The sequence below is a fragment of the Lissotriton helveticus genome, chromosome 6 (genome assembly GCF_964261635.1).
Source record: "Lissotriton helveticus chromosome 6, aLisHel1.1, whole genome shotgun sequence".
In the NCBI taxonomy this organism is placed as follows: domain Eukaryota; kingdom Metazoa; phylum Chordata; class Amphibia; order Caudata; family Salamandridae; genus Lissotriton; species Lissotriton helveticus.
In genome coordinates this window covers 1,833,147,336-1,833,162,529 of record NC_136067.1, presented here as the reverse complement: position 1 = coordinate 1,833,162,529, position 15,194 = coordinate 1,833,147,336, and the positions used below count along the sequence as shown (strand labels likewise).

At 43.2% G+C, this 15,194-nt stretch overlaps 1 protein-coding gene across 1 annotated transcript in view; it reads left to right on the top strand.

Moving 5' to 3' along the window:
* Positions 1-15,194, top strand: part of LOC144762907 (uncharacterized) — a 189,130-nt gene that overhangs the window by 8,494 nt on the left and 165,442 nt on the right. The window contains exon 2 of the mRNA XM_078648204.1: positions 8,533-8,622. Within this exon, the coding sequence (XP_078504330.1) occupies positions 8,533-8,622 (90 nt within the window). The remainder of the gene's footprint in view (positions 1-8,532; positions 8,623-15,194) is intronic.

Here is a 15,194-nt window from a genome sequence, read left to right as displayed (position 1 = left end):
CTATCCAACAGTTTCCCAACTGTTGCACTCACTGGTAGGGAATAGTCATTTTTACCCTTCTGCTATCCAACGCTTTCCCTACTGTTGCACTCACTGGAGTGGGAATAGTCATTTTTACCCTCCCGCTATCCAATGCTTTCCCTACTATTGCACTCACACGAGTGGGAATAGTAATTTTTACTCTTCCGCTATCCAGCGCTTTCCCAGCTGTTGCACTCACTGGAGTGGGAATAGTAATTTTTACCCTCACTCTATCCATCACTTTCCTTACTGTTGCACTCACTGGAGTGGAAATAGTAAATTTTACCCTCCCACTATCCTACACTAAAAATATTGAATATTTTTTATTTATATTAAGTTAATATATATGTATTAAAAAATAAAAGTGCATGTTTATTTTTTTCTAACCTACATTAATTATTTATTAATGTTAAGGTTATTTACGTATTTTTAAGTATGTTGTAGTTAATTATATCTATTATTTCATTAATTTTACATTACTTTTAAGACATTTAAAAAAATTCGCATTTTTTTCAACAAACTGAGGGGCATATTATCAAGGACCGGTGTTAAAATTATTGCCGTTTTATCGGCAAGAAACTGCTGATAAAACGGCGATAATGGGCTTGATAATACGCCCTTGTTAATTCCCATATTAACACAAGAACATGGGCTTCTATGGGAATTAACAAGGGCGTATTATCAAGCCCATTATCGCTGTTTTATCCGCAGTTTCCTGCCGATAAAACTGCGTTAATCTTAACACCGGTCCTTGATAATATGCCCCTATATTATTTATAAGGATATTTTGGATTCGATATTTTTGTACTTACCCGTTTGTAGATAGGAATTTGATATTGTGGCATTCTATATTTTTTCCTCGATATTTTGTCAGGTCGATATTTTGCTTCTTGATATTCTGTCAGTGATTCACTTTGGGTGCCCCTCTCGGTTCAACAAAACCACAATCCGTGAGATAGGCCTATGTCATGGTGCACATGTATGATTCATGCTGGCACATGACAACAAAAATCAATATCAGGGATGCATACATCATTGCAGCTGGAGCACTCAGGGCAGGGTACTCATCCGTCAACATACGAAACACTTTTCTGTCCCAACAAGGTGAAACCTCAAATAGTTTAAAATTGTATCTGACCAAAGTGAATCTTTCTCTGTTTTCCTTCCACCTGTATTTGAGGATATGAATGACCAGAAAGTGCTGGCCACAAAATTCACCTCACCCTACCACTGATGGGGAACGTGTTTGTGGTTGAAAGCAGGAGCAAATCTCCCCCTTCACAGAGTTAAAAGGTTGTGAATATGTAACAAAAACAAGCATTGACAAAACCACTAGTTCTGGCTTTAGAGTACTAGCAAATATAAACACAGACATTCCCAAATGCTATTTCCATACATTGTATGCACACATATTGTTTATCACATTAAAGCTGGGCCTGGGCGAATTTTAAATTACACCACGCCATGTAATTGCACGCCATTCGCAGTAAAAGTTTATCGCAAGTGGGTGGGAAGAACGAGAACAGCCAAAAAGTGAGCGTCTATTGCTCAAGCCACTTGTGGTTTTCATGTTATTATGTTACCGGAAAATGCTTCCTCACATCAAAAATTGATGCAAGGACACGTTTGCACTAAAATATAGCATTAGCATGAGCAAACAGTTGGTTCTAATTTTACACAAATAATTTCGGAATAAGAGACAGAAACAATGCTTGCACCTTTATCTCTAGTTTTATAGTAATGTCATGATAGCTGGTGTTGGTAACAGTCTTACCCAGTTGTGTCATAACAGCAAACATCCAACATTCTGGAAATGAATGTATTAGTGAGGTGGTGCTCATTTCTTCCAAATGGCAATGCAGCATACCTCCACTGTACACAAACATCAGAATATAGTCCTGAAAGTGCTTCCACTGATGCCCTAAAACAATCTTCTAACTCTTTAAATAGGTAAGCTTTTCCATTACCATTAAGGGACTAATAATGATCTCCCTTATATCACCCGGTACCTCCTCCCTAGAGTTCCTGATACAGGAGGCCAGTGAGGGGGGGGTAACAGGGATCAAAGCGGACCCAAAGGGTCACCTTAAAAATTAGGAATTACCAGGAGAATTAGCAATTTGATTCTTCCTAGTATTTCATCCTTAGACTCGCCCTGCTTTCAGCAGGCAGAGTTCCCGTGTGAATGATAAGGGGAGCTAGGATTTTGTAGAGTTTCGAAAAAGGTAGCATTAAGGGATTGAAAGATCATTTAGAGATTAGGGAAGACTAACGTTACATGGTAGTAAGGAGTTTTTAGGGGTGAGGCAAGGGTAACGTTAAAGAATAGTAAGAGTTTTTTAGGGTTCAAGGAAAGGTATCATTAAGGGGTAGTAAGGGCTCTTAGGCTTCAGGGATCTGTACCATTAAGGGGTAGTAATAGGTTATTAGGCTTCTAGGATGGGCCGTATTAAAGCATAGTAAGCGGTTAGTAGAGTTCAGGGAAGGGCACCATTAAGAATGTTGTGGTATTTAAGGAAGGGTATCATTAAGAAACAGTAAGGGGGGTTAGGGTTCAGAGAAGAGTAATGTTAAGCAGTAGCAAGAGGTTTTCGGGGTTCCGAAAATGGTAGCGTCAAGGGATGGTAAAGGGTTTTAAGGTTAACAGAAGGGTAGTGCTAAGGGGTAGTAAGTCGTTTTTAGGGTTTAGGAAAGCGTAGCATTAAGAAGTAGTAAGGATGTTTAGGGTTCAGGGGAGGTATTATTAAGGGATTAAGGGGTAGTATGGGCTATTAGGTGTTAGGGATTTGTACTATTAAGGGGTAGCAAGTCGTTTTTAGTGTTCAAGGAAGGGTAGCATTAAGGGGTAGTAAAGATGTTTTGGGTTCAGGAATTTTAGCATTAAGGCATTGTACGGGGTTTATAGGGTTCAGAGAAAAACCAAAGGTGATTATGGACGGAGCGTTGACAATACAAACACTCACCCCCAGTCAACTGATCTGGGTTTAATCCATCACCGTTCTTTAGCTCACTCCGCCACCCCAGTTCAGACATGGCCATATGCAAATCAGTCTGACCCTGTGCCACATGGGAACAGTCCAGCCCGAACTGCCAAGCCATGTCTTCCCTGGACCGGAAACGAGCTTCCCATGTTTATATGGTTCAGGAAAGGGTAGCATTACTAGGTTTTTAGGGTTCAGAGAAAAGTATCATTAGGCAGTAGAAAAGGGTACTTTGGGTTCAGGGAAACGTAACGATAGTAAGAGATTTTTAGGGTTACAGAGGGGTAGAATCCAGGGGTAGTAAAGGGTTTTAATGTTAACAAAGGGTAGTGTTAAGGGATAGTAAGAAGTTTTTAGGCTTCAGGGAAGCATAGCATTAAGAAGTTGGAAGAGCTGTTTAGGGTTCAGGGATACGTAATGTTAATGGGTAGTAAAGGTCTTTATATTTAAGGGATAGGTAGCGTTAAGGGATAGTATGGATTTTAGAGTTTAGGGAATGGTAGATGTCAGGGATAATAAGGGATTTTTAGGGTTCGTGGAAGGGCAGCATTACTGGGCTAGTACAAAGGGCTTTTTAGATTTCAGGGAAGATTAGCGTTAAGGGGTGGTAAGGAGTTCGAAGGGTTCAGGAATGGGCACTTTTCCAATCACTCACTGCATTTTTGCTTGTCTTTGACCTTTTACAGGGCTCCAATGCCTTTTGCTTTGGTTCAAGCTATAGAAGTACACATACATTCATAACATACTGAGGCTAGCACTAAGGAATAGTAAGGGGTGTTTTGTCTTCAGAGTAGGGTAGCATTAATGAGTATTGAGGAGTTTTTAGGGTTCAAGTACGGGGAGCATTATGGGGTAGTAAGAGATTTTTAGGGTTAAGAGATGGGTAGTATTAAGTGGTAGTAAATGGTTTGTAGGGTTTCTGGGAATGGTAGTGTTAGGGGATTTGTAAGTGTTTAGGTTGGGTAACATTGGCGGTACTAAGGAGTTTTCAGAATTCATGGAAGGGTAGTGTTATAGGGTAGCAAGGATTTGAGAGGTTTTAAGAAAGGGTGGCATTAAGGGGTAGTAAAGACCTTTAGGGTTCCGTGATTGCAGCATTAAGGGGTATTAGGTGTTTGTGTGGTTTAGAGAAGGGTAGCAGTAAGGGCTGATAAGGGGCTTTTATGGTTCAGGGATGGGTAGCTGTAAAAAGTGGTAATGTTTTATAATTCAGGGATGGGTGGTGGTAAGGCAAAGTAAGGTTTTTAGGGTTGAGGGAAGAGTAGTGTGAAGGGTAGCAAGGTTTTTTTTAGGGGGGAAGCATTAAGGGGTAGTAAGGGTTTTCAGGGTTCAGGAATGAGTACTATTAAGGGGTAGTATGGGATTTCTAGGGTTCAAGGACGGGTAGAGTTCAGTGATAGTTACAGTTTTCAGGCTTCACAGATAGCTAGCATTAGCGTATTGTAAGCGGTCTGTAGTGTTCCTGGAAAGGTAGTGTTAAGGTGTTTGCAGGGTTCAGGAAAGGTTATCATTAAAAGGTAGTAAGGAGTGTTTAGGGTTCAAGGATGGGTAGCATTCAGGAAAAGTAAGGCTTTGAGGGTTGAGGGAAAAGTAGCATTAAGGGATAGCAAAAGGTTTTGAGTGTTTAGGGAGCAGTAGCATTAATGGTTAGTAAGGGTGTTCAGGGATGGGTCTCATTAAGGGGTAGTAAGATTTTTTTTAGAGTTCAAGGAAGGGTAGCCTTAAGGGAAGGGTATCACTAAGAGGATGTAAGGGGCATTAGGGTTCAGGGATGGGTAGCTTTATGGGTAGTAAGTGGTTTTTAGGGTTCAGAGAAGGGCAGCTTTAATGTTTATTAAGGGTTTTTAGGGCTCAGGGAAAGGATGACATTAAGCAGCAGCAAGGAGTTTGTAGAGTTAAGGCAATGATAGTGTTATGGTGCAGTAAGGGTTTTTTTAGGAATCAGGGAGGGGTATTTTAAAATAACAGCATATTAAACAATGAAAGTAATATTCATTTAATACACATATAAATATTAAACTTGAAGTAATATAATATTAGTATGGTATTTAAAAAACTATAATAATAAATTAAAATAATGGTGAAAGTAACTTTTGGGAGCTGAGGACCTTAAAAAATCTCTCCGGCCCATAAATCTTAAATCTAGGAATTAGAAAGAAAAACATACAGTTCTCTCAAGGAGTGCCATCTTACAGTATCTCTGACGTTAATGATGGATAGGGAAGGGGGAAGTGGCTTGGACAACAATACATTCCTCCTGACTGCCCTCCGCTCATTGCTGCTACTGCCAGAGAAGAAAAAGTACACCACAATTATCTAATTATCTATGAGGCATATAGCATTAGAGTGGCATGTATTTAACCTAAAGGTCAACCTATGTTGTAACAGAATAGCTAAACTAGATAGAGAGCTCTAACTCAAGCAACTTAATAAACAAATGATTACATCTCTTGGAGGGTAAGCACGTTTACAGTGGAAGCACGCAATTTATACCCACCAACACTAGAGCGGAGGATCTTCACCCCACTGCTTCTCGCAGTGCGAGAAAGTAAAAAAATAAAATGGTAATAACTAAAAGTTATTACCATTTTATGTTTGCTTTGCGCATTGCAGGCTTGTGGATGGGCGGGGCTGCTCTGCTCTTTTGAGCAGGGCAGGGGAGGAGTGGTTTGCCCACTCCCGCAAGCGCAAAGACCACTTGGACAGCCCTCTCATGCCACCCAAACCAGTCATGTGCGCTCTGCCCTTCTCTATGCAGGCTGCATTGCAGCCTACATGGAGAACATGCCCACCCCATTAGCCCCTGACTGGGCGGCGTCCCGACCAATCACAACGCTGCTTGTGATTGACTTAGGAGAGGAAGCCTGGCTGCCTGCTTCCTTTTCCTATTGGAGGAAGAAGAGTAGGAGGCGAGAAGACGTGGGACCCGGCGGAAAGGTAAGTTTAATTTAATTAATGTATTTATCTTTAATTTCCCCTCGATCTCCCCCCGCAACACCCCCGTGAATCCCCCCCCCCTTGCACCCGCCCCCCACCCACGAGCAATGCCGGCCGCTACTGCCCACCAATATACAGGTGGAGCCATAGCCCCTCTCTGTGGTACTACTAAAAACCATTTTTTAGTTTAATCACATAAGATCCGGCGACTGCTGCGCTGTCAAGCTAAATCTACCAAACGCTCATTGGTGGAGGATTCTAGGGGTCCATTCACGAAAGCCCCTTCACACCCGCGTATCGAACTGGAAGGCAGTTGGTTTTGAAAGTTCTGTGTGTCTGGTTGGTGCTGGAGGCTGGTTGCCAAAGGTACACGCTCCCACACGTAGTCATGTATGTGCTTGGTGCTGTATGATGTATGGGGAGTGTACACACCCAGTTTATTGAAAGAGATTTCTTAGAGATCACTTCACAGCGGGGCATTGCAGGCGGTGAGGTAACTAGGGCTGTTTGCCCCATGTCGCGCACATTTTAGGTCTTGCCCTGCAAAATGAATGCATACATCACAAAATCAGAATTATTCATGATGAGACAGGTAACAGCTGCTGCCACTAGGTGGCACAATATACTGGAGCCGCCTCTAAAGCTCACATTGTTTGTATTTTGAACCAGGTGCTCGTGCTGCTGAGAAGACAAAGAGGGGTTCCACAAGAGGTTTGTGCCCTGGGCTGCACGAAAGGTTTCCCACAGGGCTGGTTAACAAAGGGTAATGCAGGCTGCAGGAGTTTTAGTTGGTTGATGAGTAGGCTAGAGGGGCAGTAGTGTAGACAATGACGTCCGGGTGGCAATGAAAGAAGCTGAGGAGACCCACAGAGTGAAGCACAGCCAGAACCACCAGGAGCTTCGCACTCGGGCACAAGCATCAAGACAACAGCAGAGCAATTCTTTCTTGCAGCCATAAGCATATTATTTGCCCCTCCGACCGCACTTAATGGAACTCTGCTCTCCTGGTTTTTTGGGTCTTGACCTGAGAAAATCTACTATTTGTATATATATGTATATAGAGATAACTCTAATCACTAGTATATGTAGTAGACTTTGTACTCTCTACCATTCCTATGTGACTCTTAAAGTATATCCATCCGTATCCCTTCCCTATGTATATAGAGATAACTCTAACCACTAATATATGTAGTAGACTTTGTACTCTCTACCATTCCTATGTGACTCTTAGAGTATATCCATCCGTATCCCTTCCCTATGTATATAGAGATAACTCTAACCACTAATATATGTAGTAGACTTTGTACTCTCTACCATGCCTTTGTGACTCTTAGAGTATATCCATCCGTATCCCTTCCCTATGTATATAGAGATAACTCTAACCACTAATATATGTAGTAGACTTTGTACATCTATTTTTTATCTCTTCCTTGAGTGACTTTGCAACTTGTACATTTGCAATTTTTTTTTCTGTTTGTATCTCTTCCTTGTGTGACTCTACAACTTGTACATTTGCAATTTTTTCTGTTTGTATCTTTTATGTAACGCATGTAATCCTAAGTGCCTATGTATCTCAACTGGTTCTTATGTAATGTGCTATGACAGCTTCGGGTAATGTTCGCGCTATAGAAAGTCGCATTAAATAAATAAAAAAAATTAAAAAATGTTGCACATGCGTTACAATGGAAGCAATGCTCTGCCGGCACCAAAATGGAACCAACGAGAACATAAACTACATAATTAATGGTCGACGGCTGTATAATGGTAAATATGAAGTTCTTCAAAGCAAGAAATTGATTAGGTATGGTTCTGAGTGAGACATAAAGGTTTTACTTTACACAAAATAAACTACCAGCAGAGCCATTCACAAACATTGGGAGTTTCTCTCTGTCACTGACAGAGTGAGAAAGGCCTTCAGATGCTGTAAGAACTCCAGCAGCTGCTCCTATGTGTAGTAACATGAATAGAGAGGCTAAGATTGAGCATATTTACAGCTGACTGCTCGGCTGCTTTCCACCCCTGTATTCTTCTTTTCACTCTCTGTGGTGACCACCAGCCACAAGAAAAACACAGACTGTGCCAAGCAGATCAATTCAACAACAGCGTGCCATGTGCCATTGCCTGAGAGCAATTTAGCCAATGTTTTCCTCTACAGGGCAGCTGTCTGCAACTGTGTAAAAAGATTTGAGTCAATCATTTAGTAAACGTTTGTGTAATTTCTTTAGCATAGTGCTTTTTGGTCAGAAATGTTTCTGAAATGATTTTGTTAACCTAGCCACATAGAAACAAAGAAGCATCAAGCATAGCATGTTTTTATTTTTTACAACTTTCCTTTAATACAATGGGATTGTTATGTTTACAAATTATCAGTTTGAGGGACTGGGAGTGAAATACAGGGTGAATTGCAAGTTGTATCACACGGTCTGAGAGGATTGCTATAACCGTGGCATTTGTATAACACGACCCGAGTTGAGGAGCAATCGCGTGCAGGACATAAAAAGGCGGGGCATAGGAACCATGTCAGGGAAAGGAGTGGACCATTCCATATAAGCAATACGCGTGGGGGTGTTCACATGCACTATCTCCCCTGCAGATGGTGTGCTGGAGATTCCTGTTCCTGTGTGAGAGGCCAGAGGCGCGGGGACAGTCCTTATCAGTGACCAACAATGAGTTCTTTCAAGAGGTGGCTTTTTCACTCCTTTGTAACCTGCAACAGTAAGATGTGAGCCTGTTAGGCAGGCGAATTTTAATCCCTCAAGTTACTCGCAAGTTTGTTGTGAGTGAATGTGTAGCCCAAAGTTTAATGTCAAGCGTAACAAGCATTTGCATAGCCAATAGGTCTCACCTTTGGGACCTTATAAGTGTTTAGCCACAGCTATTGACTTTATCAATGTCTTTGAGCTATGTTGTAGAACAGTGTGGCTTCTGTGTAGCATGCTGAAAAATTATAATAAGAAAGTGTAATAAGCATTTTTGTTACCTTATAAATAACCAAGAAGACATTGTGTACAACTGAACGAGCCTATTAAAAAAAGAATTAACATAAACAAAATGTCTTCTAATTTTTTCGCCCTTGCAATGCTGGCAATTTCCTACTACTTGTTGTAATGCTTGTTATAGGTTTTTTTTGTCAAGGGGGGCATAAACAACTTGAGGGCGGAGGTTGGGAAATAGTATCTGAATTACAAAACGAGAAGTGGATGGATACTAGGGGAGACTCAACACATGCCAGATCCGAGGACAGACTGAGATGGTTGTGTGCTGGTGCGGAGGTGATGCTGAGTTATGCTGAGGTGGTGGTGCTGCACTGGTGCTCATTTTTTTCATCTCACTTAAAGTCCGGAGTAAGTCTATGTAGGGAGTGAACCTGTGAGTTAGTGTATACAGGGAGTGCACCGAGCCCAAGTCACTCAGTTACCCTGGTCACTCCTATTACGTAATCAGGAGATAGATGTGCAGCTGAGAGATGGTGAGAGGGTGCTGTGTGAGAGACAATAGAGGTGGGAACCAGCACTCACAGATGGCAGCTAAGTGTGTATGAGGGAGACAGTAACCGCGCTTCTTTCATTAGCTTCTCGTCTTAATATTCAGGAACATTGGACATAAATACAGAGTACACTGATGTACTTTATGCATCTTTCTGTTTACAAAAAAAGTCTAAGAAAATGGCATAATCTTTCACCCGCATTACAGCAGATTGTGCCTTCTTTTTCCACACTAACCAGAAAATATTTTCACAGACACTGACGTACTTGTAGTCTCTTAATAGGCATTACAATTTGGGACTTTAAAAGCACAAACCACTATTATAATAATAATAATAATTGAAATAACTATTCAAATGTGAGCTCCTATAGAGAAAGCTAAATTGCAAATCGCGGTTATTTCATGTGCAATCCAATGGGTCGCTTGTACCCAACCTGGACTACAAATCCCAGAGCACATTAAATTGCCAAATTGAACCCCTGGACACAAGCTGTCCTGATGACACGTGACATGAAGCCATGTGACATCCCAACCTGCGACGTGAGAACCGTTTAAAGAGTGAAACAGGCGAGGGTGTGAAAACTACATGAGACCACGTTCATTGAGTCCAAAACGTCTATAGTATAATTGATATGATGTGAAGTGATGCAAGGCCTGTTATGCCTGGGGAGTTCACTTGAACTTTAACGCTGAAGCTGCCTTGTACAGCCACGGGCACACCTTCTCTTCAACGTCAAGTCAGCCCATGAATTTGTAACATTTGTGTCTATGGTATGCATTTTTTGTCTAGCATTTTTTCATCGAGTACTTGCCTTCTTGACTCTTTGGTGTAGAGTTTACCAGGGGTGTGGGTTTAACCAATTTGTGTGTGTGTGTTCGGGGGTGGGGTGGGGGGAATGGAGCATTTTGGCCAGGAAATGTCCCGTGGGCATGCCTTAGCACTACGAGGAAGTGTTGTGTAGGTGAGTGTTGTAAAGATGTTTCTACGGGTTTTCCAGCAAATGAGATCCTAGGGAAAGTATTATTGTCACCTGCACCACACCTGCTGCATGTTGATATATATGTTTGCAACAAACATACCAAAAGTTTGAATCAAGTTTATAGCTGTTTTGGGGTAGAGTTGAATGATGTGTTTTTGCAGTGCTTGAAATGGAAACTGTTTTTTGAGAATTTGGCACACTTTTTTGGGGGTATATATATTTTTACTCTGCTTTACAGCACATTTTTCAAGTTTCTACATCTATATTTCTTGATTTCCCGACATAGCGTTACTATCATTAAGAACCAGACCTGCGGAAATGGAGCGGTCTCAGGTCATGTGGGACGCCTTCAGCCAATGCTGGTTTTCATGCAACAATATTTACAACAAGGGGTGGTGATGGACAGAGTCTCTGAATTAAGCAGAATACTCTCACCCAGTCAAGAGATCAGGGCTAGATCCAACACCGTTTTTTAGCTCATTGCACCATCCCAGTTTCAGAACCTGGCTGTATGCAAATTAGTCTGTCCCTGGCCCAGTGCATCATGGGAACAGGGCAGACCAGACTACAAAAGCCAATTCTTGGCACAGGGTGAGACTGATTTGCATATGGCCATGCCTGAACTGGGGTGGCAGAGTGGGCTAAAGAGCGGTGATGGATTAAACCCAGATTTGTTGACTGGGTGTGAGTGTTTGATTAGTTCATATGCTCCGTCCATCACCACCCCCTTTTGTACCGCTCATTGTAAGGGGCGGTGGTTGCCTCATTAACCCCGTGCTGGAGCCGCATCTTTGCAAAGAGCGATGGTCTCTTCACTGCCCCTCTGCTGGTGCTACTTCATTGCAAGGGGCGGTGGTCTATTTGCAGCCCCCCTCGCTTGTGCTGTTTCGTTGCAAGGGGCTTTGTTTTCCTCGCAGCCCCCCTGCTGGTGCTCCTCATTGTAAGGGGCGGTGGTCTCCTTGCAGCCCCCTGCTGGTGCTCCTCATTGTAAGGGGCGGTGGTCTCCACACAGCTCCCCGCTGGTGCTGCTCATTGTAAGGGGCGGTGGTCTCCACACAGCTCCCCGCTGGTGCTGCTCATTGTAAGGTTAAGGTCAAAGTGTGCTACAAGGGACTTTGTTTCAGCAGAAATTAAACTTAGTCGTGAGTTGTACAAAAGTAACAAACTCAAAAGAATCCACAGGATATCAAACTTGATTATGCTTCTGAAGGAAATCAGTGGAAGGATGAAGATAGAACACACAGAGATGGAAGTTTCAAAACGATATATATTTACTCAAATAATCGGGAAGACAAAAATATGGAATCAAGCAAAGCAAAAGTTATGAACAAAGGTAGACAAGAATATCACTTCAATTCATAACAGAAAAACATCAACTCCTGGTGGATTGAACAGACAACCAAGATTAATTAATAAAGCGTGGTCGTATGTTGGTGCCAAGGCAACTTGATTGGAGATGATGGGTGAGGTGTCGACGTTTCGGTCTAGAGGGCAATCGTCATGTAGACCATCATCAGGACAAGAAATTTTCGTTGCAGAAAAAACTCCCTTAGAAAAGAAGAAACTGTGACCACTTTAGTTGAATAACAGTAGGGCACGATATTGGAATGAAAACTTGTATTTGGAGAAACGGACCACTTCAGTTGGCCAAATCCCAAAAAGCACTCTAATGGAGCAGCGTTGTTCACTTGTTTTAGAGACGGTCTCAAAAGGTCGCGTCCTGTATCGGCATGTAGGTTCGTCATTACCCCTGTGCTGGAGCCGCTTCTTTGCAAAGAGCGATGGTCTCATTGCCCCTCTGCTGGTGCTACTTCATTGCAAGGGGCGGTGGTCTATTTGCAGCCCCCCTCGCTTGTGCTGTTTCGTTGCAAGGGGATTTGTTTTCCTCGCAGCCCCCCTGCTGGTGCTCCTCATTGTAAGGGGCGGTGGTCCCCTCACAGCCCCCCTGGTGCTCCTCATTGTAAGGAGCGGTGGTCTCCTTGCAGCCCCCTGCTGGTGCTCCTCATTGTAAGGAGTGGTGGTCTCCTCGGCGCGCCCCCGCTGGGGCTCCTCATTGTAAGGGGTGGTGGTCTCCTCGTAAGCGCCCCTGCTGGTGCTCCTCATTGTAAGAGGCGGTGGTCTCCTCGCAGTGCCCCCGCTGGTGCTCCTCATTGTAAGGGCTGGTGGTCTCCTCGCAGCCCCCCCGCTGATGCTCCTCCTTGCAAGGGAAGGTGGTCTCCTCGCAGCCCCCGCTGGTGTTGCTCACTGTAAGGGGCGGTGTTCTCCTTGCAGCCCCTCCACTGCTGCTGCTTCATTGCGAGGGGCGGTGGTCTCTTCGCTGCCCCTCCGCGGGTACTACTTCATTGCAAGGGGTGCTAGTGCTCTTCGCAGTAACCCCAGCTTCTGCTGCAGGTTTAATGGAATGCAGAGCTTTACAACGAGGCGCATCTCCCTAGATGCGTCACGTTGTAAATTGGCCGCATTGTTTACGCCACCGCTGCATCACAAAAGAGAAGCAACGGCGGCGTAAAAGTGTCGCAAGGGGCTTGTAAATCTGCCCCCCTGAGTACTTAACCATCTGGCGCTGTCTGCCAGAAACCCATCAATGTTTCTACTGAAATTATTTATTTGTAAAATAGCTATCATAGCAAAAATATTGTCTCGGGTATTTTTAACCTAGACTGTGAATCAGTGTCCTCCTAATGTACTCATCTAAACGCAGGGAGCTCCCAAAGGCGGTGGGCCTACCCTGCCAAGTTACACAAATACAACATCTAAGGCTGTGCTAGCCATTGTCAACCAAAGCGATTGCTTCTATACCTTGGACCAAAGAGTCTTGATAGATTTTCAGCCTTGCCTTATTTCTCAGCCAACACACCTACACTTTTTGGGACTTCTAGATTCACTTTTCGAAATATGGATCTACAAGTCCATGCAAGCTTTGAGCAGTTGGCTGAAAATCATCCCCAAGCCATGTGACTGCTAAACACCTGCCCCATTAGCTCATGATCTCTGATGGATAAAGATGCAATCCAATACCTAGACTGAAAGCAACCAACTTTTACGACCTTCCGAACATCATGGTATAAATAACGAAGAATTGGAAACACCTCGGGCATATGTACAAGCCCCTATCGCCACCCGAGCATCACTTTTTTGACACGCTGGTGGCCTAGCGCCATTTCCCATATTTACAAAGTGGCGTTCAGCCACTTAATGTGGCCTCAAAGCCACCTTGTAAATATGCCCCTTTCTGCCGCAGTCCTCTGTGGCAAAGGCGCATGCAATGGGTGTTGCTGTGGGCATTCCACCGCAACACCCATTGCTTTTTGACGCTGCCCCAGATTTACAAGGCTGAGGCAGCGCAAAAACAGCACCATTATAACGCCATGGATCACAAGGCGTTCAAATGGTGATACGAGGGGAAATGATTAATTTTGCCTTGTTTTTTGCTCTTTCCAAGGGTGCTGCGTTCTGCAGCACATATTGCAATAGCATATTGTAATGAATTATTGTTTATGTGCAGGAAGGTATTCCTTTCTGCACATAAACAATCGGCCGTGCAGCGCAGGCAGCCTTGCAAAATGGCTCCATTTATTTGTAAATATGCCCCAGCATTTTAAAAATGTCAGAGCGCGGCACTGCTGAATTTGGCGCAGCTATGAAATTTTTTTGTAAATATGTCCCCTTATGTTTTTTATCTTAGGACATCTTCCCTGTACCTGCAAAGTACATGGCCACTTGTTTAGCTGCAGGGCTTTTCCAAACCTAATGGCTTTATAGGGCCCGAATGTGCTCGTAGTAGTTTTTGATGGGTAAAAAGTTATGGGGCATATTACCAACAACTAGCGATAATTATCGCTATGTTGGCTTAGCGGCAATAATTTTATCGCCGTGTTGCGGCGATTTTTATCGCTTAGGAGCCTTGCTATTATCAAGGTTTATCTCCTAAGCGATAAAAATCGGCCGAAATGCATGAATATCGCTGAAAAGTCAGCGATATTCATGCATTACCGAGCTAATGCTCTTAGCCATGTTATCCACCTCCCATTGGATAACATGGCTAAAAACTGCTCAGGGGCAGGTGTTAGCTTTTGGAGATATTCGCGCTTAGCGCGAATATCTCCAAAAGTTGGTAATAGGAGATAGCGATGTTAGCGACTGTTTCCAGTCGCTAACATCTTGGCACGCCCACTTTGCATGTCATTAGTGATAAATATCTCTGACATGCAAAGCGGGGCCCAAGATGGTCGCTATCTCCTACTAGCTGTCGTTAACTGGTGTTAGCCACAGCTAGGTAATAGGGAGATAATTTTATCTCCGCTTTCTTGGCTTTTAAAGTCAAAAAAGCGGAGATAAATCCCTTGATAATATGCCCCTATGTTCGTGCCTTCATTTTTAAGTTTTTTTTTCATGCCACGTTTTAATATTTGCACATCATTGAGTGATGCGGCGAAACGTCAGCCCTGCTTTGTACTTCATTCTTGACATAAGTGATTTTTCTTTTATTTATTTATTTATTTATGTATGTATGTATGTATGTATGTGTGCAGCGCACATTCACCAGAAGGCATCTAGGAGCTAGGTACCCGATACAAAATGGGAACTGAGTGGATAAAAAAGCGCTAGTTAAAAAAATTTATTAAAAAAAAAATGTTTTACACTTTTTCATGTTGTGTTTATTGCCTGAAGAAACAGCATTGCTGAACATCACCCTCGAGACACGTGGCCTTTGACAGTGTGACCTCTAGCCCCTCTCTCGGGGGAGCACGGCCCCAATCGCTTACGACCTTCTGTTTGCGGTGACTGG